This window comes from Lytechinus pictus, chromosome 5, assembly GCF_037042905.1.
Source record: "Lytechinus pictus isolate F3 Inbred chromosome 5, Lp3.0, whole genome shotgun sequence".
Classification (NCBI taxonomy): Eukaryota; Metazoa; Echinodermata; class Echinoidea; order Temnopleuroida; family Toxopneustidae; genus Lytechinus; species Lytechinus pictus.
The window spans coordinates 5,793,829-5,821,291 of NC_087249.1; the positions used below are offsets into that span (position 1 = coordinate 5,793,829).

At 35.8% G+C, this 27,463-nt stretch overlaps 1 protein-coding gene across 1 annotated transcript; it reads left to right on the forward strand.

Annotated features, from left to right (window-relative positions):
* The first annotated feature begins 325 nt into the window (after positions 1-325).
* LOC129260578 (uncharacterized) lies at positions 326-26,630 on the forward strand. Its single transcript, XM_054898544.2, has 10 exons — positions 326-883; positions 8,505-8,556; positions 8,925-8,983; positions 12,541-12,620; positions 14,136-14,209; positions 15,294-15,364; positions 19,820-19,926; positions 20,647-20,711; positions 22,842-22,933; positions 23,389-26,630. The coding sequence occupies exons 1-10, from the start codon at positions 793-795 to the stop codon at positions 23,547-23,549; spliced, it is 852 nt and encodes a 283-aa protein (XP_054754519.2). The 5' UTR covers positions 326-792; the 3' UTR covers positions 23,550-26,630.
* Positions 26,631-27,463: the final 833 nt, after the last annotated feature.

Below are 27,463 nucleotides of genomic sequence, written 5' to 3' on the forward strand. Positions count from 1 at the left end.
GCATTACAGACTGTCATAAGAACCAGAAATCAGAGACAGAAAATTTCATGAAGGTCCCACAAATAGGGGGTCGGACGTACATATTTTTATGCAATTGCCCAGAATGAAATTCTAAAACTTTAAAAGGCAATATAGTGAATGCCCTCGCCACACTGAATGAAAATGAAATAATTTTGTTCACATTATTTTCAAGATCAGTGAATGAGGCTGTTTCCAACTAATTATGTTTTATGCCCATTTTAATTCTTAAGTATTTTATTTTTTTCCTCAAACCCTCACCAATTAATACTTTGCTGATTTTTTTTTCTTACAATAAACTTGAGGTCTTTCAGATCTTTGCAGATATAGATAATTTGTTCGAATATTCTTTGCTCATTCTTAGACCCCCCCCCCCCCCTTCTTGCGAGGATTGCAGCTGATTAACAGGCAGTCGACATTCGGCGAAGTAGAAAGTTTGGACATGAGTAGACTAGTATGTGTACAATAACAGAAGTGGGCGTGGGCAAAAAGGACGATTAACACAGTAGCACTATCCCAGGAATAATGTGCAGGCCAGGGGACCAACCCGGTGCCATATCGGCGTGAACGTGTATGTTCGGATAGCCGCAGCCTTCTTTTTATGCTCGGCTGTGTGTCAGGGGTGCTGGATTCTAAAGAATAAAGTGCTTTCAAAGTAACTTCCGCATGTTTTATGCTACTGTGCTGGTGCTTTGTGTTATCAAGCTTTGATATTAGGTGGTTTTTGATCGCGGGAATACAAGAGAAGAGATTTCCTTGCTTCAGGAAAAAAAAATGGCTGCCTTGAAAGTTCCGAAGGATGAGCGCCAGGAACAGGTGGTATTGGCTCGGCAGTTGGAGTCGGCTGCTACCGTTCAGCTACACGGTAAAGCTAAAGTGATCCTTATATTTTTGTGCTGGAGTTGGAAGAAATTCTATGAACAAAATTCTTGTTGATTGTGTACTGCAAGTACTGTTGGCAGTCAATATAAATCATGAAAAAATTACAATGAAAAATTACTTTATTGGGGGGGCCAGTCAACTCTATTGGTGTACACATGTTGCATGCATGACCAATTATTTCCAAATGCCCCCTATACAAGTTTTTTTCTGTGTGCAAAATAATCCCTTAAACAAGTTTTTCGCGGGCTTTACACATTTTGGCCCCGAAACAAGTTGTCACCAGAATATGATCCCGGGGAAAAAGCTTGGGGGAAAAAACACCCTAAACACGTTTGACCCCACGATTGACCACTGACCACTCATCTCATGAACAAGGTTATGTGCACTGCATGACCAGTCTTTCAAAACCAAAAAACCCTGTGTTTTTTATACCCTTAATGAGTGCACGCGTGGCCCACATCCAAAACTGAAAAACACCCCTTTTAACGCGTTTTTTTGGTCACGTATGTATACAGCAATATATTTGACTGCCCCCCGGCCCCCCGGAATGAGGGTCTTAATTGATTAGAGAAGAATAATAGAAGGAGGAGGAGGACTTTGTCTTTGATATATGTTTGATATGGAAGTCGGACTCCAGAGTCAGAGAACCATAAATAATATAAGTATAACAACAATGCTTCATAACTAGCCAAACATCATGTACTAGTTAGTAAATTAATGAATAGAAAAAGTTTAGGAAAGGGAGACTTAATTTGTAACATCCATGGATTTTATAGAAGAAATGCATCGATCAGCCCATGCACACAAAGGGTGGTGTATGATGTACATTAGTTGCATGCACTAGCTTACTAGCTTGGTTGTAATGAATTAGGAATGTCATCTATTCAATAGTCCAGTCACTCCCATCCTGTGTGATATTAACAGCTAACTTTACCATCTGATGAGCTGCGAGGGGTCGATATGTACCGGTATGCCTATAGAATAGATAGACATTTGGCCACTTTATTTGATTTAGTTATGGGTAATAATAATCATTTTATATACTGCAAATTCACAAATTGCCTCTAATGGTGTAGCCATTTAATTAGTAGCTATGGAAGATTACATCACATATGCAAAACATTTTCCTTTTTTTCAAATCAACTTTTTATTTAGTTTTTAATGAAAATACTTCTACAGATTACCGGTACATGAAAATATACTTAAAAACAAAAAATCATATTAAACAACCCTTTTTACTCATCAAAATTATGATTCCTTTTACGACTTTGGCATCTGTGACTATATGTACGAAAATGAAACAAATGAAATCATTTATTTCCAAAACATAAGTAAAAAAAAATCATTGCAAATATATATATTTGAAAATTTGTTCATGAAGCATCCCATAGCATCAGATCTTTTTTTTCTCCTATTCTTTAATTTTGTTGCATTCAGACCAAAATAGAAACTGTAGCTCATTTCTTTTGGGGAGAATTAAAGAAATAACACAATTAGGAAAGGTATTTCCCCTTATTCCCATTTTAAATGGATCAAACATGACAGTCTGTCCTCTGCTTACAGTTCCAGAACTGAATCATTAATATGAATCTACAGTATGTCTGGACTCTATTTTGTGCTTGGAAATTAAATTAGATATGTTGAATAATACAAAGGAAAATGACAGGAATAAGAGGGGGGGGGGGGGGCACATGCCCCCCCCCCTGATTAGTTAGATCTAAGCCAGACAGGGTCTATGAATAAAAAGTAAAACTCTCTCTTTCTTTATTGGGTTTATGTAACGTCTTCCTGTTCAGTTCCCATTACCAAGATATTACAGATTTCCTGTTTATCAGACTTTGTACATTATTCTTAGAAAATGATTTACCAAATTTCCACCCTTCCAATAAATGAATGATTCTAGCCTTTTACCCTTGATTCAATAATTGTTCAAAACATTTTTTTAACAATCAGTTATGTTTTGTTTAGGTCTATATGAAATTTTGATTGTGTAGTATAAACTACTATAGGCTTATACGTTTATTAGCTTTTTAGAGGAATAAATGAGAATGTCACAATAATAAAAAATATATATTTGATCATGTGAATGTGCTGCCAATTGGCCAATATATTTGTATAGAATGCTCACAAGTATTTATAGAAGGGATGTGATGTTAGAAATTATCTTCAATATTTTTTAATGGAAATCATAAAAATATCATAAAAATTCAGTGATATATCTCTAGTGTAAGGGATATTTGATAATTCACTTGTTTTACTTTAGAAAATTGAAATGTTTTCCAAAGATCTTGAGAAGTTGCTTCTTTGGGGTTGTTTTGGTTATTCTGTAAGCTAGTGCTTTATTAAAATTGAAAGAAAATCAAGGTAATTTCCACCTTGAAACTGCAAAAGTGTGAGGAATTATAAACACCAGAAGTCAAGATATTCCTGTGTTTATTATGTTTCAATTGTGATTTCCTTGAAGTGTGTTACAGTAGCCTCTCATTACATGCCCCATTGCCCCTCGGAGACAGACTGATTAAGAATTGACAGGACCCATAAATCATTTAACATGCTATCCTAGACCCCTTGCACATTTTTTTTTGCTTAATGACATTGGTATCCAACCAGTACATGCAAAGGTCATTTCAGTTCGTGTAGATTGACAACAACATCAGTTATAAAGTAGTCTGATTATCAGACCAAAGCAGAGATGGGATGAATGGTTGGTTGGTTGGTTGGTTGGTTGGATGGTTGGTTGGTTGGTTGGTTGGTTAGTTGGTTGGTTGGTTGGCTGGCTGGATGGTTGGTTGGTTGGTTGGATGGTTGGTTGGTTGGATGGTTGGTTGGTTGGTTGATTGGTTGGTTGGATGGTTGGCAGGATGGATGGTTGTCTGGCTGGATGGATGGATGAATGAATGGATGGATCGATGGGTGGGCGGATGGATGAATGGATGGATGGATGGGTGGGTGGTTGGGCGGATGGATGAATGAATGGATGGACAGTCAGACTGCAGGTCCCAAGAAAGTGGCTTCTTTCATCCAAGTGATATTCATGACTTGAGATGTTTTGCATATTTAATGAGCTTGATGCGGACCAAAACACCTCTTTTCATTCGGTCATTGCTGCTCTAATTATGCATGGAATTTCATGAATTTGGTACCATTGTAAAGAAGAAGAATCATTCTTTCAGGTCATGTGTTTGGATTTATTCAAAGATTTTGTAATATAGGTTAAAATTTTGATCTAAAATATGCTACAAAATAAATATTTTCACCTGACAAAAGATGCTATTTTCACACTTTCTTTTTGTTTGAGCCCAAATGATTTTTATATCATGATAAAGCTGAATATGTATGCTTTGAAATGATATAGGTTTCAAAATAAGAATTGGTTTAATCGGGTCAAGATCACACTTTTCATTTGCCAAGTACATAAAGCAGCTTGAAAACAAGTATACTGCACTCTGATTGGTCAAAAAGACCACACAATGGCAAATCCCAACGGTTCCAGTGCCTGGGTTCGTGGGAAGGTCACACTTCCCATGTGGTAATCTCCTCAAATACCCCGCGCCTGTTGTTCTGTGAACCTTATCCAGCCAATCAGAACTCTGGATTTCATGCAAGTACAAAATTTCAGAAATCTCGTCTTGTACCTTGGTGGGAAAAGTGTGATCTTGACCCGATTAAAAGGTGCCGCATATCAAGAGTGGCATTGTGAGAAAGTACAGAAGTTCAGCTTTATGGTGATATAGATATCATTGAGGCTCAAAATAAAAAGTTTTGCACAATTTGCAAAAGAAAACAGAAGAAGAAAATTCAGTTTTGAGGCACAATTTCAGGCCAGAAATTTGCTTATTTAACAAAATATTGTATACAAAATAAATGACCAATATGAAAGAGTAACTTTTACCAGGGACCTGGGAACGATTTTTTCAGTGGGGGTGCTGAAATCTCTCCTCAATGGTGGGGGGGGGGGTGGACAGAATTGAGTTTTCCATAATTACACACACACACACACACACACACACACTAGGGCACCACACACACATCCTAACACATACACCCACACACACACACACACATATACACATATATATGACAGTCACTTCTTAGCTTTCTTCTTATAAAAGAACATAGATATATAATAAGATAACTCGAGTGCAAAGCGCGAGCTATTTTTTTTTTTTGGGGGGGGGGGAATTTTATGTATTTTGTCCTGAAAATTGAACATTTTGAGCAATGTTTGTGGTCCTGAACAAGATGCGTATGTAACAAATAATAACTGCGAACGTGATCAGCGCGAGCAGATAGTTTTATATACGCTCTGGCCTGATCGAAAGGGACGTGTTATACGGACTGTTTGCAGTTACCCATTAAGACGATACATATATCAACAATCCAATAATGCGAGCGCGAAGCGCGAGCTGAAAAATTCCGACATTTCGACCTAAATACTGGACATTCTAAGCACTTTTTGTAATCCTGAACAGGATATGTATATAACTATACAATTGATGCGAGCGCGAAGCGCGAGCGGAAACAAAATTGAGATTTCAGACCAAAAAACGAGACATTCTAAGCACTTTTCTAATCATGAAGAGGATAGGTATATAACTATACAATATTTTTATTGATGCGAGCGGAAACAAAAAAGAGATTTCAGACCTATAAACGGGACATTCTATTCATGTTTTGTAAATCAAGATAATGATGGGTAGTTGGATATATTTTGACATTAATAATGTGAGTGCGAAGCGCGAGCAGATTTTTTTTATATTATAATAAAAAATTCCGCACTGAATGTAATATGGTTTGAAAAGATAAAGAAAAATCAGACGAACATAAGAATAAAGATTTGATAAAAATCCGACAAGGAATATCAAAGTTATTGCATTTTAAAGATTAGCATTATTCCGGTGAAACAGTTTTAAGCATGTCTTCACTAATATTCAATGAGCAAACTGATGATGTCATATCCCCACTTGTTCTTTTGAATTTTATTATATAGAATTAGGTTTATTCATTATTTTCCCTTGAAGAACCAAAAACAGTTGAATTGACAACTGATTTAGTCCATTAGATATTCTTTGCTGCATCTTATTTCATTATAAGGGAAAATATCATTCACACTGGTATGAAAAAAATGAAACAATTTTGATTCCATATAATAACACAAGAAACAGGATAGTGGGGATGTGACATTTTCAACCCAAATGGGCGGAAATCCCAGAGGAGACAGGGGGACGTGTCCCCCTACCAAAAATAGGGGGACACAATATCAAATTTTGGTCTTTCATGATGGAGAAAAATACATCACTTTACAATCAAAATAATACATATATTTTAGACTAAATGACCTTACATTTTGGGTGAAAACCTTTTTTTTTATGGGGGGGGGGGCTTGTCAAATTTTGTTAGGGTTAAAATGACCTTACATTTAGGGTGATAACCTTTTTTTTTTTTTTTTGCTTGTAAAATTTTACAGGCCCTCGTCCCCCCTACCTTTGGGGACAGATTTCCGCCCATGTAAACCCACCTATAAAATATCCATGATGACATGCATATCACCATTTTCATAAAATATTGCTAAACTTTAAAATTAAATAACTTAACTATTTGTTATCAGATTTTCATAAAATCTATTTATTTTTTATAAAATGTATTTGATATAAATATTTTCAGCCAGGAGTACCCCCAAAACAAGCTGCGTATCTGAATAAACATGCGTGCGCGTGTTTAGAGTTAAAACTAGTATCTGGGAATTCTAAATACATTTGTTATTATAAAAATCAATAATGCGAGCGCGAAGCGCGAGCAGAAAATATTTGATATTCCGATCTGAAAAAAGATGAATTTAAACACTATTTTATGTTAAGTACTGTGTCGGAAAATTCTGAAGGGCAGGGGGGGGGGTTCTACAAAACGTCGTTCATTTTGATTACATTTCTGTCATTTATCATACCTACCACTAGCTTTCCAGGAAGTGCTGCCTATGGAAAATAACATATGCAGCACCCCCGGGCAGCAGCCCCAAATTTTGGGGGTGCTTCACCACCAGCACCCCCGCTTCCCAAGGCCATGGGGCAGGGCGAAAAAGACTGTGAAATTTGATTTCTATTGTCTGACTTGTAATAGTTTATACAAAACACGGGCGGTGGGGCGCGCGCATACTTGATTCGACATAAAACCTGGAAGTTTTAAGTCCAACCCTGGTCCAACCACACCCATATCCCATATGTCCCTCCCTGCTATCGAGTAGGGTGTAAACTACTATGGTTATCACGTGTCGCGCGCGACCACGTCTGTATCGGAGTGCCGGAGCTTGATTGAGTCGCGTTACAGGAGGGATGTTATTGAAATATGTGAAAGACTATGTAAATGATTTGCGATTGTCGGGTGTAATAATTATGTACATTATAACATATTTAAAAAAATACAGGGGGGATTTCGTGGGGGTGCTGCCTATGGAAAATAATACACGCAGCACCCCCAGGGAAATTTCTGGGGGTGCTTCAGCACCCCCAGCACCCCCGCTTCTCAGGTCCCTGACTTTTACTCTATCTGATGGTGCAATAATATTTCATTTAACTTGAGGTTAAAACAGGTAAATTCTTAGAGAAAGAAAATCTCACGAATCACGAGATTTTGCAAGGAGGAGGATTCAGTCACGAGATGATTTGGATGAATCTGGCCTTTTTGCTCATTAGCATAGGGACCTGCAGTCTGACTGTGGGTGGGTGGATGGATGAATGGGTGGGTGGGTGGATGGATGAATGGGTGGGTGGTTGGATGGATGGATGAATGGGTGGATGGATGGATGGATGGGTGGGTGGGTGGATGGTTGGCAGGATGAATGGCTGGCTGGCTGGATGGATGGGTGGATGGATGGGTGGGTAGATGGATGGATGAATGGGTGGGTGGTTGGATGGATGGATGAATGGGTGGGTGGGTTGGTTGATGGATGGATGGATGGATAGATGGATGGTTGGTTGGCTGGATGGTTGGATGGATGGATGGGTGGGTGGGTGGATGAATGGATGGAAAGATGGATGGATGAATGGGTGGGTGGATGAATGGATGGATAGATGGATGGATGAATGGATGGATGGACGTTTGGATGGATGGATGGATGAATGGGTGGGTGGATGGATGAATGAATGAATGAATGAATGGATGGATGAATGAATGGGTGGGTGCGTGGATGGATGGATAGATTGTTGGATGGATGGATAGGTGGATGGATGAATGGATAGATGGTTTGATGGTTGGATGGATGGATGCATGGTTGGATGGATGGATGGTTGGATGGATGGATGGATGAATAGATGGATGGATGGGTGGGTGGATGGATGGATGGATTGATGGATGGATGGATGGATTGTTGGATGGGTGGGTGGGTGGGTGGATGGATTGATGGACGGATCGTTGGATGGATAGATGGATGGTTAGATGAATTGATGGGTGGATGGATGGTTGAATGGTTGTTTAACTCTGCTCAACACAACTAAACTCATGTTTCAACATTCAGTTTACATTGGCTTTGGTTTCAGTTTGCAGATTTTTCATTTTTCTTCATTAAAAATTATTTATGCAAATACCATTTTTATTGTTATTTCTCACAGGAGCTACTGTGACATCACTTACATTGAATGGATGTGATAGATTATTTTTAAGGTAAGTTACAAAGGAATATTTTTTTAAAATTAATTCCTTTTTACTTTGGACGAACGTTTCAATATTTAGGCATTTTTAAATGACTGTGCTTTATAACTTTTCCTGAAATGTAAATCATACCAACATCCTATATCATATTTATTTTTTCCCTATAGATGTAATGTTTGTTAATATGTCCAAGAAATTCTAGGTAGTAATGTGCTTTTTTGCAGTGCAAGAAAGTTGTCAGGGTTTTTTCCAGCTCATGCAGGGATGGCTTCTTATTAACAACTAAAGCATTTATTTTCAGCTCATTCAGAATAATTTTGATTCAATCTGGATATACCTGTTGAAATGAATGTATTATTTCTTTTCTCTCTTCTTTTCAGTGAGAAAGCAGTGTTTAATAACAAGAAAGCAATCAGGGGTGGCATTCCAGTCATCTTTCGTAAGCAAAATTTATTTGCTCTTTATATTTATGTATCTTTATTTAACTATAGTTATGATTTTCACCCATTCACCGATCCAGGATCTAGGCAATTTTCTAACAAACAATAATAATATAAACAGAAAATGATTGCTAAAGGCCATTATCACATTTCGAAATAACTTTTACAGCTGCAATTTTAATTCTGACAAGTAAAAGAAAAAGCCCCCAAAAGGAGAAATTAATCGTAATACATTGGAAGGGGGGGGGGGGGGGCAGATAGATTTCATTGGACGTTTTTTATTTATTATGAAATTATATAAGGGGTGGGGCAAAGCCCTCACCATGGATCTGTGCCTGCTTTTATCTGTGTTTATTGATTTTCTGGACAAATTTCTGAATCACATTTTGTAATTTGAGAAATATTCAATATGCTTTGTCTAAAAAGGAGAAACTATGTGCTGTATTCGCACATGTCATTAATTTAATTACATTAAGATAATTACTCTTCAAGTCAGTCATCAGGATGTGCTCTTATTCAATTTTTGTCAAAGAAAGAGAAATCACCTTGCCATGACATTGACAATATACTTGCTGGTAAGGTGAAGCGTGTCATCATTGATAAACTCCTGCAGTGAGGCACCTGTAAAAGTCCTCGCTGACACTAGGTCCCTTCAGACCGACTTAACCACAAAAATACCTTTAAATTTACAAGAGCTTGCTCAGGCCTCAAACTACCCAATAAATGGTAAATGGTGGTGATTTTTTACCTGATTGCTAGGAAAGCATGAATGCTTGTGAGCAAGCAACCAACAAGAGGACCGATGGCTTAATGTCCTCTCAGAGGGACCTGGTAATGAGGATTAATGCCTTACCAAATAATAATTTTCTGCATTCATACCTACCTGAACCAGATGGGGGGAGGGGTTTCTTGAAGTTTTAAGTACTGTACGTACAGTATGGTTTGAGTATAGCAGCTAGACGTGACGTGTGATGTGAAACCATCAGCTCAGCAAGCTGGCTACCCAAGGGCCATAGGGCACTCCATGGCCAGCGTACTCACTTGGCTAAAAAAACCTTTTCATAATTTGCTTTCATACTGAGAGAATACCCATTACCTTGGAAAAATCTCAGCTAAAGTTGACATAATTTTTTGGTCTATGATTTAGCAGATATTTCCTTTGGGGAATACAGTAGAATAAAACTTTGTTTCACAGGACAATGAGATGAAAATTAGAATAATTTGTATTTCATATAGTAAAATACAAAAGAAATAGCCAGTGGGTGATGTCATCAGTCCTCTCACTTGCATACCGACCAGGATGCGCATATAACTCTTTTGTGAAATTAAGCGAAACTTTAAAATGCCATAACGTTCTTAATATTTTATATCCAAGTGTGATGAAATTTTATCTGTTTATTCAAATCAACTTTTTGTTTGGGGTGGACTTGTCTTTTAAGAACATCTTCTAAGCTGAATTTCACCAAAGTCAAACACATTTCTCTGGTTTCAAGAGATTCGACTTTGGCCAAGTCATCTGTATCACAAGTAAATTTCATTCACACTGCCAAAAAACCTGGTATTTTTTATTATTGAGTCGGTTTGAAAGCATCCATCATGAGCAGGAACAGTAGTACATCCATGCTGGGCGGTGTAGATGGGCACATGTGGGTTGTTGGTATGACAAGTGATGATAATGCCAGATTTAATTGACCTAACCTTGTAAGCAAAAGTGGTATGCACACTTCAAGCTCCAGGACTGATCACACATTGCAAGTAACTGTTGATGCAGAAAAGAAGACATCAATCATCATGTGTTTGAGGTTGGGGGGGGGGGCAGTCTTAAATATTGCTGTACACACGCGTGACCCAAAAAACGCGTTTAAAGGGGCGCTTTTTCGGTTTTGGACGCAGGCCGCGCGTGCACTCGTTAAGGGTATCAAAAACACTGATTTTCAAAAAAAGGGATAGTTTTAAAAGACTGGTCAATGGTCAATCGCAGGGTCAAACGTATTTAGGGTATGTTTTTTCCCCCTAAGCTTTTTTTTAAGACTATAGCCAAATGTGTTTAGGGTATGTTTTTTTTCCCCAAGCTTTTTACCCGAGGTCATATTTTGGCGACAACTTGTTTTGGGGCCAAAACGTGTAAATAAAGCCCGTGAAAAACTTGTTTAGGGGGTTATTTTGCACACAGAGGAAAACTCGTTTAGGGGGTCTTTGGAAATTACTTGGTCACGCGTGTGTACAGCAATATATTTGACTGGCCCCCCGGGTCATTTTCATCCTAGAATCATTATTTTTAAGATGGTTCATTAAAGCATTAAAGCATTATTGTCAGTCTTATAGAATTATCATTTTGAATAATCAAACCTGAAATACCGATACCTTGATGGGTGATTGGGGGAGGGGAGATGGGATATGCCCCCCTCCCCCAACAAATATATTTTTTTGTACTACAGCTTATGGATGCTTGAGGGCCACCTCATCTCCCATGGCCATGACAAAAATCTCAATAAATCAAAGTGCATGAGTGAAACACCCAAAAATTTGTATTTTGTAACAGGATTCTTAAAAAATCTTAACAACACAACAGAGATCTTGATCTTTATAGCATAGCCTGCTTTCGTTTTAGACGTGATTTGCATACATTGAGTTTATTATCATCTCTTAGGTCAAATTGTAGTATTGTGCGTAGGCCATGCGTTGAAATTACAGGGAATCAGAGTAAGTGAATGACCCGGGGGGGGGGGGGCACTTCCATTGACGAGTGGATACCATGGGCAACCATGAGATCTCAAAAAGCACCCTAAACACGTATTTTCCATATTCTGAAAATGCACCCCTTAACAAGTATTGGCGTGTGAAACCCTACCCTTAACAAGTATTGGAAATAATACAATACTATTGGCAAGTATTCTCTGAATTGAACCCCTAAACAAGTACAGCGATATTTCAATTTTTATGTCACGGACGTCGGTTTTACCTATACCTACATCATTGGGTTTAATACAGCCCCACTCGCACAAATCGTACTCTAAACACGTAGTCACGGTGTTGACTCATAATTGGGGCAAAAAATACATCCTTTATAAAACCTTTGTCTTGATTTTTTATACCCTTGCAAATTTGACCCTAAACACGTAGCTTTCCTATCGAAAATAGATACCCTTTTTTTCATTATTTTAGTGTTTTCGACACCCTTATTACATTACGTACGTAACGTGCCCAATCTTGAAAAAGACATCCTTTTTACATCTTTTTTGGTCGCGGTATCCACTCGTCAATGTAAGTGGCCCCCCCCCCGGGTGAATGATTGCTTGAATAGTATTCCACAGTAACCATGTTTTGTGTTGGCCTTTCGGAATCTATGATTCTAGATTTTAGAAAATGGCTTTACTAGGGATGTGAGAGTTTAGCTGTTTGTGCACACGTATTTGATTTTCAGCTTATTTTTCAGCACTATTTTAAAATTCCCTAATACGAAGTAGTTTTGTTTCCGACTGTTATCACTCACAGCCCCAATTTGAAAAATATTCTTATGTTTATAATTCGTACTTTTTTTTCTTCACTATCCTAGCTCAATTTGGTCCATGGGATAAAGGAGCTCAACATGGCTTCGCAAGGATAACTCCGTGGGTCCTCACTGACAAACAAACAGTAAGTGGTCAGTAAGTGGTCTTCCTGACAACCTCACAATTTAGGCATATTTTCATGGCAGAAAAGCCTTTTTTAAAATACAATTTGTTGTTAGAAGATATTGATAAATTCAACTTTTTTTCTCGACACGCTAAATAATTTTCCTCAAAATTTTCAGCCATCCATTCTGGCGTTATCAATGATGAGACAAGAGCTGACGCAATGACGAATGATAGGGTTATAGTCATTATAGGAGCTTGTATGATTATTGTACTTCCGATCCACCATTTTATAGTTGTTGACATGCCATAAAGAATACCAATATGTATGCCAGTCCTCTATCGGTCTTCAAGAAAGGCATAAGTAGTGCTAGTGTCTCTGATTAAGAGTGTTCACTCCATATTTTATTTTTGTATATTCTCAATTTTACATTATTTGGATTTTTGAAAAGAAAATAAAACTTGTAAAAAATTGTCTTTTTGTAATTTGATGTGGACATGTCTGGAAAGAACATGTTGCTTTATCCAGAAATTATAGATTAAAAATGTATAATGCCAGCCTGGCATTTGAAGAGATGAAACGGCTTACTTCTGTTTTTGTGAATTGACAATTAAACTTAATATATTTTCTCTCAATTTAATCTATTCAACCCCAAAGTAATTGATCAGAAAGAAGATGAGTGATGAAAAAAACAAAACAAATTATATGTAAGTGATCAAATAAATGAATTATTTTATTTCAAAACAGATTTTCAAATCTTTATCATGTCCCTAAATTGATTGATGAGAAATCCATAGCTCTCTTAATCTGATGGATTTGACCGAACCTTCGGCAATATGCTTCTTTAAATTTTCTCCTTTTCTGGAAACCAACTTATCGATTGCCAGGGTGAATTTACCCTTTAAGTATTGAACTTGAAAACAGTGGGTACATACATGGGAGGTAGGGAGCAAATATTTGTTTGAGGGTGTCATGTCTCTACCAGCTGTTGTTAATTGCTCTTTCAAGATACAGATAGCTGGACAGATAGGAGATGAATTCAAGAGTTTATTGGAAGATAGCCTCCAATTATCCTGATTTGGGCAGTATTTGATGAATGTGACCATATGACCTACATGCATGGTAGCACATGCTGTTCCGAAAACTGAATAGTGCATTTAAATGTAGAAAAAAAAGAAAAGCTGTGAAATTTGATTCCAGTGAAAACCTAGCTATCTTTACTACATGTACAGTGTATAATGTATTTATAAATATTAATTTGATTATTGTGATAGGAATAAAGTCAGTGTTGGTGATTTACTTGGTGATTTCCTTTGACTAGTCATATTTTGAAATACCCAAATCAAAATCATCTTACTATTTTTCTTTGATTTAAATATTTTTTGTATTAAAAAAATGAATGATGCAGTTAACAACAGTTATCTCTTCAATATCATCTTCCTATCCTCTTTCTTGCTCTCTATTGCTTTATTACCAAAAATATTTATTTTCTCAATTCAACCCCTCCCCCCTCTCTCTCTGCTTCCCTATATGTAGGATCCTAAAAAGGAAGTGCTTTGTACATTCGAGCTGGAGGATAATCTAGAAACAAGGAGTATATGGAATCATAAGTAAGTAAGAATAAAAACAAAATAGCATTATTTTTGTAAGGTGTAAAACACACACATTTTTAATAGGCCTGAGTCTAACTGGTTGCTTCATTGCCTGCCAGATGCTAGTCTGCAGGTATAGACCTTTGGTTTTCACCTAGTGCTTAATGCATGGTCTGAAGTAGTGAGACTACATGTATATTCACTCATATTCTGTGACTGCTTCTCCTTAGGGTGTGTTTATGCTTTCATTACGAAGACAGAATCAAACGTTTCAGAATGCCGATTACAAACCTAGATCTTGAAGTGAAACCATGATTCTGGTCAAACAACGTTTAGAAACGCACCTTTTTGTAAGTTTACGATCAGCGTTCTGAAGCGTCGTTTAAATGAAATAAGCATGGACACAACCCTGTTTTGAACTAATCACGTATGGAAACGCTTATTCTGGCCTTGAAAGTGCAAGCATAAACATGCCCTTATTTGACACAGACAGTGAAGTTGGAGTGTAGTCTTCCCTGTAGACATGGTTAGGTCTGTGCTGGCAGACTAGCCCATTACTGCTGATCACCTATGCACTGTATACCAATGAAATTAAGAAATACACAAGAAATACACAAGAAATACACAGAATCAGAGGCTTTGAAAATTAAATTAAGTCTCTACCAAAAAATCAACAATAAAAAACCTGATTGGACTTAGTTCTAATCTATACACTATTCCTCTGTCTGTTCTTTTATGTATATATAGTTTATTTATAAAAAAGTAATTGTTATCTTAGGGGCCCATGGCCGACAAGTTTCACTTCTCAGGGAATCTCTTGATTTCCAGCAATAAGCATACAACTTATCTTTGTTCAGATTGCTGTTCACTTATTTATCCATTCATCGTTTATAAATCTGCCCTTTTTCTATTGCGTGTATTTTTCTTGGTAATGATACTTATATTGATTATGTATTTCTTTGTTGAAAATAGAGAAACTGAAACTGGAGCTCTTTTCTCCCCCTTTCTGTTCGCAAATATATTTTTAGCCTTTGATATTTAGAATAATTTCAAAGTTTATATACAATGATATTCTTTCCAAAACTTTTCTTAACTTACTTAGGTTCAAGGTTAAGTACACAGTTTCCCTACAGAAAAAGAATGCTCTCTTTGACTTCAACGTGACAAATACAGGTAAGTATGCCAAATAGTGGCTGACCTTATCCATGACAGAAATTACTCTCTGGTCTTTTTATCAAAGTGGAGAAAATGGCAGAGCGGGGATTCAAACTCACAACCTTACAATCATGATGAGTCCAATGCTCTATTCATCAGACCACACTACCTGTATCATGACCTGAAATTGATATAAAGTTGAATAAAAGGACACAAAAATCAACAATATGAAGAAAAATAACAGACTTGTGGTAGATGCAGAGTGTGCCAGGATAAAATTGATATGATTTGAGCTTATTTTAGGGCAATTTTAAAGTCTTGCATCAATTTTTTTGAAATAGTTTTATGCACTTTTCTATGCATTGAGATTTCCATTTTTTTTCCTTTGTAAAATTACAATTATTCCAAGCTGTTGCTCAAAGAAACAAATTAAACACTCTTCATTTATTAAAAAAGGTTAATCTTGTTTATTTTGTTCCAACAGAGATGCTATTTTTATACACTTCTTTGAATGAAATTTAATCATAAAGATTTCAGGTTGAAGATAAATACCAGTTGTAACGATCTCAAAATGAGTTTGAACAGAATCTAATAAAATGACAACCAAAGTATTTGCATGTAAACAAAATATCTGTGAAAAATGGCTCTGGAAAAAAATAGGGTAGTTGCTGTGAAATGAGCAAATTAAGCACGGGATTATATAAAATGTCAGGTATTTTTCCAAACAATATTAATACACTGTCCCACAGCACATATGTCTTTTTGTGTTAGTGATCATCAGAATTTTGATTTTCAGCTAAGATTTAATGATTTCACAAAGATAAGTTTATTTCAATGTACCAAATCTAGATCTTTCATTACATGGTGGCATTTAACCTTGATTTTATAGACTTTTCATGATATAATATTTTGCTGTAACTGCTTTCCTTTACCTTTTAAAGATGTGAGCTCCTAAAGCATTTAAAGAATACAAACAACCTCATAATGAAGAGAGTGATGGTAATTGCCACAGATTGGGTGTAGTCTGCTCTGCAAACCCTTCACTCAAGTTAAAATGGTTCCATACAATGACTTGTGCACAGAAGGCCCCTCTCGCTCAGTGCTAGTCTTGTGTCATTTATATGTGCTAGCTCCTTCTGTCATTTCATTTAAGAGAATGTTTAGAAGAACTTGTAATTTATAAATAACTTGCGGAACATCCACTGTTGTGCGTATTTTGTGTTAGCATGACCTTGATGATTTGGTGTATATTATCAGTATTTTCAAGATGTCGTTCTTAGTTAATTTGATTTATTGATAATTGATTATACGTCAAACGAGTGCCCGTCTGCGTTTTGTTTGCTGCTAAGTTTGTTAATGTTTCGTTTTACATTCAAATCCTAATGTGAATCTTAATGCTGTAACATTCTGTGCATACGTTATGCATTTTGTAAATATGTTTATTGTTATTCAGGGCCCCATGGAAGACCACTACTTATTGGTCAATGGGCTACCCTGTCAAAATATCAGAAATAAGTAAATAAAGAAAAATGTGTGAAGACCCACTTCTTGATCAAAGTTTCAATTGGGGTCTGTGCCTGCAGACTCAATTGGGCGCGAGGGAGGAGGTGAAAGGGGGTATGCTGCAGGGGAATTTTTTACCCATCTTGCTATATTACAATGACGGACATTGATAGCATGGGTCATAAGTACTTTACAACATAATGTGTAATGTGGTTATAAGTTAGCCACCAGGGGGTAAATGCTTGACATTCAATCTTTGTCAGAATGATTGATGGTTCTTGAGCAACTGAGCAAATAGCCTCCTTCAACTATGACTGAGTTTTTTCAGTATCATAGGACTCCTAGGTTTCATTACAGTAAAATTTCCATAGCATAATTAAAAAAGAATATAGATAAATGGGTATGAAAATTTGTTTTCTTGAAGGACTTTTTTCTAGAATTGATGTTAAAATTTTACCAATTAATTATTAGTATTATTATTTGGTGAAAAAATCCTATTTCAATTCTTCCTTTTCTCTTAAGTGTTCATAAATTCATTTAACATAAAAGTTATATCAACATTTTGAAATCCATTTTCGGTACGTAATAATGAATATGATTTTGAAAACAATATAGATTTCTGATTCTTAGAATTTGTAGGCAAATTAGAGCTGTAAACTGAACATAAGAGACTATTATATATTTATTGGCATTTCATGAATGGGTAAAAATAGTTGTAGAAAACTAATATGGGGTACTGCAGCTTTAAGATGTCAATTAGGTTCATCATCACCAGGTCTGTAGTGTAGTCTACCTGATTCAGGCCTCTCTCAGATTATATTACCACGATCTGTGAAGGGTTTTCTCTATCCCCTTCTAATATGCTATAATTCAGTACTCCTCACTACCCTTCTGACGGGAGAACAAACAAATGATCCGATTGGAAGATTAAAAATGTTTTTATGTCCCTTTACCATTAAAGAAAAAGGGTGGAATAATTGATTTATTTAGTATTTATTTTGTTTTTTCTTGATAAGTTTTTGTCTTCCCCCTATAAAATTGTTGGTCATAATTATTGGACCAGAGGGCTTAAATCGAGTGTCTATTAACTGTGCTTTATATAAAATAATGGATAATGATGACCTCTTTCTCTCTGCTGGCGATTTAAATATCTCTTGGATATATATTTATTACATTTATATGAATTTCATAATTTAATATTATGAGTGGGATTATTCAGTGTAAGTTAGAAGATTTGGGTTCATATTCCACTGCTGCTGCCACCATATAAATGAGATGGTTTGGGTTCATATCCCACTGCTGCCACCATATAAATGAGATGGTGTGGGTTCATATCCCACTGCTGCCACCATATCAATGAGTTGGTGTGGGTTCATATTTAACTGCTGAGAAACTGCCACTAAAATCCCACTGCGGCTGTCATGTAATGCATGTCATTTTCTTTAAAAATTCATTTTGTTATTACTGTTGCCACCATGTAAATGAGATGGTGTGGGTTCATATCCCACTGCTGCCACCATATAAATGAGATGGTGTGGGTTAATATCCCACTGCTGCCACCATATAAATTAGACGATGTGGGTTCGTATCCCACTGCTGCCACCATATACATGAGATGGTGTGGGTTCATATCCCACTGCTGCCACCATATAAATAAGATGATGTTGTTTCCTATCTCACTACTGCCACCATGTAAATGAGGTGGTGTAGATTCATATCCCACTGTTGCCACCATATAAATGAGATGGTGTGGGTTAATATCCCACTGCTGCCACCATATAAATGAGATGGTGTGGGTTCATATTTAACTGCTGAGAAACTGCCACTAAAAATCCCACTGCTGCTGTCATTTTACGCATGTCACTTTCTTTAAAAATTCATTTTGTTATTACTGTTGCCACCATATAAATGAGATGGTGTGGGTTCATATCCCACTGCTGCCACCATATAAATGAGATGGTGTGGGTTCATATCCCACTGCTGCCACCATATAAATGAGATGGTCTGGGTTCATATCCCACTGCTGCCACCATATAAATGAGATGGTCTGGGTTCATATCCCACTGCTGCCACCATATAAATGAGATGGTGTGGGTTCATATCCCACTGCTGCCACCATATAAATGAGATGGTGTTGGTTTATATCCTACTGCTGCCACCATATAAATGAGATGGTCTGGGTTCATATCCCACTGCTGCCACCATATAAATGAGATGGTCTGGGTTCATATCCCACTGCTGCCACCATATAAATGAGATGGTGTGGGTTCATATCCCACTGCTGCCACCATATAAATGAGATGGTGTTGGTTTATATCCTACTGCTGCCACCATATAAATGAGATGGTGTGGGTTCATATCCCACTGCTGCCACTACATAAATAAGATGGTGTTGGGTTCATATCTCTCCACTGCCACTATGTAAATGAGATGGTGTGGGCTCATATTCAACTGCTGAGAAAGTGCCACTAAAATCCCACTGCTGCTGTCATATAATGCTAGTCGTTTTCTGTCAAAATTCATTTTGTTATCTCAGAAAAGTAAACCAAGGCAAACCCGAAAAATATACACATTGAGTGCAATATAGCAAATGAATCTTTACTACAGTACTAGTATGTAATTATGCACCCATGACAACACTCATTGTACAAGGAAGGCATCTAAAACTGCTTTTCTAGCACCCCTGCCTCATGCATTATGGATATTTTTCTCCTTTTATTCAATAGAAAGAAAATTATTTTAGAAGTAGTTTTATATTTAATGGATCAGTGGCAAGTTATATATTGGATGATTCGGTAAAAAGTATTTTAAAAACTGGTTAAATTACCAATATGTCAATTGGAACATAAATGGAATTAATTAGAGGATTTCAAAACAGGATTTCTTGTCAGTTATAGATGTTATTTCTTGTCAATGTAAAGTGCATCCTTTTAATGAATAATGTTGAACATCCTCCTTTCTCCCGTACAGGTTTGGAAAAATTTGATTTTACTTGTCTTCTTCACACATACTTCCGGGTAGATGATATAGCCAATGTATCAATAACAGGTCTTAATGGATTAGAGTATGTAGACAAGGTAAGTTTAATATAGCTTAATTCAATTCATTATTTTCCTTTACCATTTTACATTTATTTTTTAAAAGGGGAAATAGACAGCATATTGAATGGAACATGTTTTTTTTTCACTGTCAAACTGAAAACTGTTTCCATAATTTAGATACATACTTTTAGACGGGTAAAAAGCACCACATTGTTAGGAACATACCTGTTGTTCACCGTGAAACTGAAAACTCTTTTCTTTATGTATGACCATTTTCAGTACTGCTATTATATCTTTTCCTCCCTTGCAAAACACACTCCCACACACACAATTTGTTTGTGACAAGGGTGGGTGTAGGAATTGTGTTTGTAATCCTGGACCCTGTCTTACAAAGAGTTGCAATCGATCTGATCAACCGCAACTATGGAAAGCCAGCAATATCAACATTTAAACTGCATGTTTGTTCAAAATATTTTCCAGATATTATGTATATTTATACATTCATTGTTTTCATGAAAAATTCAGTGTGCTTCTCTTTATTCACATAGGACATTTTGCAAAGTTCCTGCAGTAGAAATTATGACATTGATGGATTTCCATATAGCTGTGGTTGATCGGTTCAATCATGACTTTTTTGTAAGACAGGGCCCAGAATGATAAATAGTATGTCTCATGGAATTAGGAATGGGTATACCCAGCTGTTGTGTGTATAACATCTACCGTGGTATGCTTTAAATTTTTTTTTTTTGTGAATAGATACGAGGGGGTGCCACATTCACCGAAGACAGAGAGCTGGTCACAGTTGATGGGAATTACGACAGGTATCACGATACTACCCTTCATTGATATAAATGCTCATTGCATACAGATATTGAATGTGGTGAATTTCGGGGCGTCGTGGTATAGTGGTTAAGACTCGTCTTTCAATCTGAGGGACATGAGTTCGATTCCCAGCCATGACATGTTTTCCTTCAGCAAGAAATTTACCCACATTTCATTCAAACTTTAATATGGAAGGGATATAAAACAAATATACTGGGCGTTTCTTTTAAAAGTATAGGGGACGTATTCATCCTCGGTTGGTCCGGCAATGTCACTATTGCAGTAATTGCCGAACCAACCTCAGATAGAATATTTCCACTATAATTTCTCAAACCCGGTATATGTGTATAATATATGGATTATTTGTAAAAGGTTAAAGGTGGAATAATACAGAATTAGTCAATGAACAGTTATGTTTATACGATGTTCAAATATGTTTTGATAAAATCTGTATTATTCAGATGATAAAAGAAAAGTGTTGATCTGGGGATCATTTCATAAAGAAGGTCAGAACTGACAAGAGTTACCATAGTAACAGTTACAGTAACCAGTACTTTGGCTAATACATAAAACCCAAGGATTTTCCTGAAATCAATTATCAGATCAGTAAACTTTCATAAGATGGTGAACTGAATATTGCGAAATATTGGCCTGCAAAAACCCATGTTAGAAGGATTGTTTTCAACAGTTGTGATAGATAGCGTAGTATTTCTTGTGCAACACCTGTACACACATACACTCCCACCCCCACACCATTAAAACAGAAATACATTAGGATATCAGAGCAGTAACCATTCATTTTCAATTTTTTGTCAAGGTGAACTTTAGGTTTTTTCATATCCATGGTCTTTGGTTAACAAATATGACTCACTCTATTATCAAATTGTAGACATATTTATTGATCTTGAAAAGTGATAAATCGTATTCTTGTGGGGCTCTTTGAGAGGGAAATGCAAAGGTCAAATGCTTTATCAGGACTGATATTTAGACAGCCTCTTCTCTCGATTTCCAAGTGAAAAGTATGTGTTTTTTTTATATGAGGTAACTGCAATCTTTTTCCTTTAACATTTATGTTTTGACTAACATTTTACAGTATGTGATATCTCCCTGGCTTTGTCCTCCCTTTTTGTCTCACTTTTGTTTGTAAGTTTGACAAACACTTGAGACGTCAGAGGGATTTATTTAAGAGAGATGCAATCAATCAGACTTGTGTACAGTTATGTGATACAGGGGCTGTTTCATAAAGGCTGTTATAAACAAATATGGAGTTTGGAGAGCCAAGTGGTTTTGCACTTTAAAAAAATAGAATTTCCTCAATTTGAGATACAATTTTTTAATATCAATTTTCATACTTCTGACATATTTTTTTTAGGGCGTAAGTACTCATAATTGAAAAGGAATATAAATCATACAATCGTAAAATGTACTTCTTCCTCCATGGCCATGCCTTGCTTAAATGTTTTGAAAATATTTAGACTTTCATTTTGGCAATTCATAGTCAAATTGTAAAGTATGGCACAACTTTGTGAATAATAGCTTAAAGCAACCTTCAATTGACAAATCATGGGGAAATTAAATCAATACGAAATTTGCAAAAGGCCAATTGACTTGCATAATATAATCCGTCCGTCATGAGAGCCCATCAGACTAATGCAATAAAAGTTCGGACTGCACGAATTTCACCGAACTCGTGTTCTTTATTACTTCGGGTAGTTGCAGTTTAGTTTCCAACAATTCCTAGACTCTTAGCATGTCTCTTGATTGTTAAACCAAAATAAATAACTTCTGTGAAGTTACATGTCTCAAAGTGAAAACACGCAGTTTACTTCTGGTTGGTTAGTCTACTATCGCTCTCCTATATTAGACCCCCCCAGACATACAGGCGTCTATTACATTACACCCCCAGGCATGCAGCCGAGTGAAAGACTTCAATCCCTTCTCTGTTCTAAGATTGGCTTTGATTTCCCCATGATTTGTCAATTGAAGGTCGCTTTAATGAGACATCCCTCAGGTAGTTTTCTTTGAATGCATTCGGTCTATGTTGTTCAAATTGAGGGAACACTTGTCATTTATTATATTTCATAAAAAGTTATTGTTATCTGTCCTCTCCTTTTTCCTTTCTTTTCAAGAGTATACAAGCATACACCTAATAAACATGAAATCAGGAACACCATAGATGGAGCAACCATTGTCTTGGAGAAAAACAACTTTCCAGATATAGGTAATGTAGCATTGTATTATGCCATAATCATTTCTTTGGCCTTTGTGTTTGTGCGTGTGTGTGTAGGGGGTGTGAAGTATTTGCAGTGTTCATTCAGATTTAAATTTGACTTGGGATTGATAACCCTTGTATTTGGGATTTTTATTGGTATCATCATTTTCAAAAAAAATTTTAAATGAAAATATATCAAGATATAACAAGATATCAACGTTGATAAATCCACAAAGACATAAGTTGCTAGATACTTATTTCTAAATGTTAATCAATATTATGTTGTGATGATTGTTAAATAATGCCTTTATAAGTATATTTCTCACAGGGCCACATTGGAGACCAACCTTAGATTGGGCTTCCATGTTTTGAAATAAATACATGAATTAAAAAATGAAATTAGTCAATGCAGTAATGGTGTTAATAGTGTTTCATAATTCCAGGTTTATTCTTTTATGATTTAGTGGTATGGAATCCATGGGCAGAGAAGGCTAAACAGATGAGTGACTTTGGCGATGATGAATATACCAAGATGATATGTGTAGAAGCCGGCTATGTCTCCACACCCGTTACACTACAACCTGAGCAAACATTCTACGCGAGTCAGACCATCGGTGTTAAATAATTTGCTCCATGAGATGGGCTTTTTTTTTATGAAATAGAAGGTCTTCCATAAGCTTAAAAGGAAATTCTTTGCAAAGCAGAGCACAGCTGATACATAATTACATTTGTGAGATTTTTTTTTGAAAATAGATTGCCTACCAAAGGATTAAAAAGCAAACTTCAACTTATCTGCGTAGGACCTACAAGGGGTTTAAAAAAAGAATTAATCAAATTTATTCTTTAATAATCGCATACTGTAGCTTGACATCTGAGTCTGCACTTAAATAAACACTTATCCAGGTTATCATACCAAGTGGTTATGACCCTGAGATTCTCAGGACATTCTACTCTCCGTACAGACTATGACAATAATAATTCTAAGCAGAAGTGTAATTCATATTTTGATACTTTATTCAATATGTACAGATATGAGACGTGATGGTTCTATAAACTTGATTCTCATGATTTGAATGTTTATGTAATCCTTTCACAACAATTTTGATAATTTTTATACTCTTTTTCTAATCAGTTATTAGAACTAAAATTATTTTTTTACCATTAGAAAATTGTTGACTTTGTATTTCACGCAATCAAGGGTAGATACAATCTATGTACATGTAATGTAACAGAGGATATTAAAGGAGTATATACAGTTCTAAGTTTTTACGTAAACAATGGGTAAATGAAATACATCTCACTTTTATAATAACAAGTGTTTAAGGATACATTTTTTTTAGTCGTGTGAATACAGTGTGTTTTTACTGTACAATGATTTATGTTTTATTGCTTACACCCATAAGCGGCGGAAGCGTCCTGTCCCCCCCTAAATTTGAGATAGGGGGACGGCCCCCCCCTAAAATTTATGTTGATAAACTTTTATTTTTATTTTATTTTTTATGTTTTTTTTTTGCTTGTCAATTTTGTTTCCTGCATCCCCCCCTAGATTCAGGTAGACCCCCCTAAAATTATTGTGGTCCCCCCTTAAATTTTTGTTGATAACCTTTTTTTTTTTTTTTTGCTTGTCCAATTTTTTACCTGTGTCCATCAAAAAATTTCAGGTGGACCCTTATTTTTGTAATATTGCACTTTGAATTTTAATGGTACATGTATGTGGGAATGACAGGCAGGCCATTTGAATGGAACAGTTCACAATTTCTTACATTATATGATAAAGAATAATATTTTTATTATGAAATATCGGGCAAATTAAAGAGTAGGGGCACAATGGGAATATGCCTATACTTTTTTGGTAACAAGTTGTAAATTGTTGCTCCCAAATTGTGAGAGTACTGCCCACTTTTCAGAATTTACGCTTCTCACCTTTGAATAGAGGAGGAAAATTCTGTACTTTTGCTTTCGAAACAAAAAAATAAATTTTGAGCCCCCCAGCCCCTTTTATAAAATCTTGGATCTGCCCCTGATCACAGCAGCCATTGAATACAAAGAAAGAGTATTGATTTTAAATACTAAATCGTAATTTTGTCTATAAGTAGTTTTGATTATGTCGCAAATCTTCTGTAAAAGATAATTATATTATATGATTTATTATTCAGAGACTGAATATATTTGGCCATGTGGCTTTTCATTAGCAGTACAATCTTGTCTTTCAAACAAATTGCAATGGATACAGAGAAGTTTTGATTTGCTTTAATTAAAATCTGGAAAAAATATATATATATTTACCCAATGTATTGCTTCACTAACAAATGTTATTATTTTTTTTTCCTGAATGGAAATCATTAGAATTTTGAAAATTTATCATTATGAATGCAATAATTTGAGACAAAAGGCTGAAATTGAATATTTTATCAAAAAGAAATCCAAGTTGATGTTTTTATAATAATCATGTATTCAGCATGAAAACCATGATTTTATATCTTTAACTGTAAGCATCATGTGATATTTTTTAATGATGTATTTTGCTATCTGTATATTTTGTGCTTTTAAAAATCTTGCAAATTTAAGTTTGTGCAATTTCAATGTTTTTTTTATAACACAACTTTGACCCCTGATCCATTCCAGTGTAATATCATTACATCATACAAGACTGCCATTAGGAACCCATGGAGGTGAGATTATAGATATCAAATCCTTACATGGAAATGGTAACTTGTATGTCATCATTCATATAGGAAACCCTTGATCCATTTTCAGTTATAGTTTTATCATTGCTCAGAAACATTTACGAAAGGTCCCAGACACGACAAAACAACATTTGCAACATTTTCTATATAGGATGCAGACATAGAGAGACAAGTCTTTGCATTTCAGTTCATTAAACCCATTGCAAACTGAGCCCACATATATACGAGCTGGAGTGTATGGAATACATGTGGTATAGCAAAATCATTCAATCTCCATTGGGTTAACCTACATTATAGAGGTCAACTCTTTAAAACTAAAATTCAAAATCTTCACCATATGTTCTTTTGTTTTTTCTGCTTTTACACAAAAAATAGTAAATTGTACATATAAATGACAATATACTATTGAATCAATCACTGTATATCATTGAATCAATAAAGTCTGTAGAAATCAAAATTTTTGAGACTTGGAAGACGTGAATAAAAGTTTTGCATATTCTTCTCCCCCCCAAGAAAAAAGCTTTCGACTTTGGAAGGTCAACTTTGCAATCTCTATTGTACATATATTTCCTGCTATATGATGACTTCAATTGTTCCTTTGCTTTATGTTGCCAAAATATATCTTCTGCTTGTGAAACATTATAGGCAACTTTGGACATGAAATTTTGCTGAACTTTGTTTTACTTTACTCTTTCTGAGCAAGTGTTTTGTTTGAATATACCGATTCTGAACAAAAAAAAATGGATTGGTAATTAAGAGTGCCCTCATGTGGCTACATACTATAAAGCTACCAAGATAAATACAAATCTGTATTAGTTTGTTTACTGATCTATCCTTTTCTTCTGACCATCTGTCAAAACTAGGAAAACAACTCACATTTTTTTATGCATGAGTAGGTGTTTAAATACTGTTATGTGATAATTTTTTTTTGGTATTTTGATTGGGACTTTATACCACTTGTAACTTTTTCAGAAATAAATAGTGAGGTATGGATGAGAAAATAAAAATGGAAATATGTATTTTTGTCTGTTTCATGTTTCATTAGTTGTTTTTGGAAATTCTAATTCAATGCAAAGTTGAGAGATCTGGGGCCTGTAACACAAACATAAGGGATTAATCGTACGCTTGATTTTCATTATTAATTGAACCTAACCAATAAGTATCTTTGAACCAGGAGGTATTTTAAAATCTTGAATATGCTAATGGTTAAACTGCTGGCGGGGGTATGTATCTGGACCACCCTTACTGCCCCATCAGTCTATATGGCAGCCTTTATGTCTCCACCTACCACAAATTTGAATCAATATAGATACCTTAAGATTATCATGGAAGAGCACTAAAACTCAAATGGTCTCAGTGAAACTGATACTTGCTGTTGAACATAATAAAACAAAATGAGAAAGAAAATAATAAATTACTGGTAGCTGCCAGATGTTATTTGTAGAATGCCACAAAGTGCATGTACCAGTACCTGTATGCCCATTTCCTTGTGTACATATGAAATACAAAACTTTTTTGTTATCTCCCATTATGCTGGGGTGTTAAACATTTTTGTCTGACAAGTTGTCAGATCTGACGAATTTCCTTGATTTTGATTGGCTGAGAAGCATTGTTACTATGGCAACTGTCGGATGAAATGGGACTTGTCGGATAAAACGGCCGACAAGTCCTTTCATAAAATGCTCCTCGGGTCTACTGTAGTTTAAGATGATCTGCATTATGCACTCTCTCGTATGATGTGTTCTTAAATGGGTCCATTGTGTGAAATAATTTTTTATTGAATTTCTTGCCATTCTTTGATCAAATTTAGTTAAGTAATCATGCTTCTTGATTTTCTTGCTTTCTCTTTCTT

What these genes read in the sequence shown, in the direction of transcription:
- LOC129260578 (XM_054898544.2), top strand. Translation starts at nt 793, where the DNA reads ATGGCTGCCTTGAAAGTTCCGAAGGATGAGCGCCAGGAACAGGTGGTA. An exon ending in TCCTCACTGACAAACAAACA is followed by an intron (nt 12,621 to 14,135) that starts GTAAGTGGTCAG and finishes CCCTATATGTAG; the next exon opens with GATCCTAAAAAGGAAGTGCT. An exon ending in AAACAACTTTCCAGATATAG is followed by an intron (nt 22,934 to 23,388) that starts GTAATGTAGCAT and finishes TTTATGATTTAG; the next exon opens with TGGTATGGAATCCATGGGCA.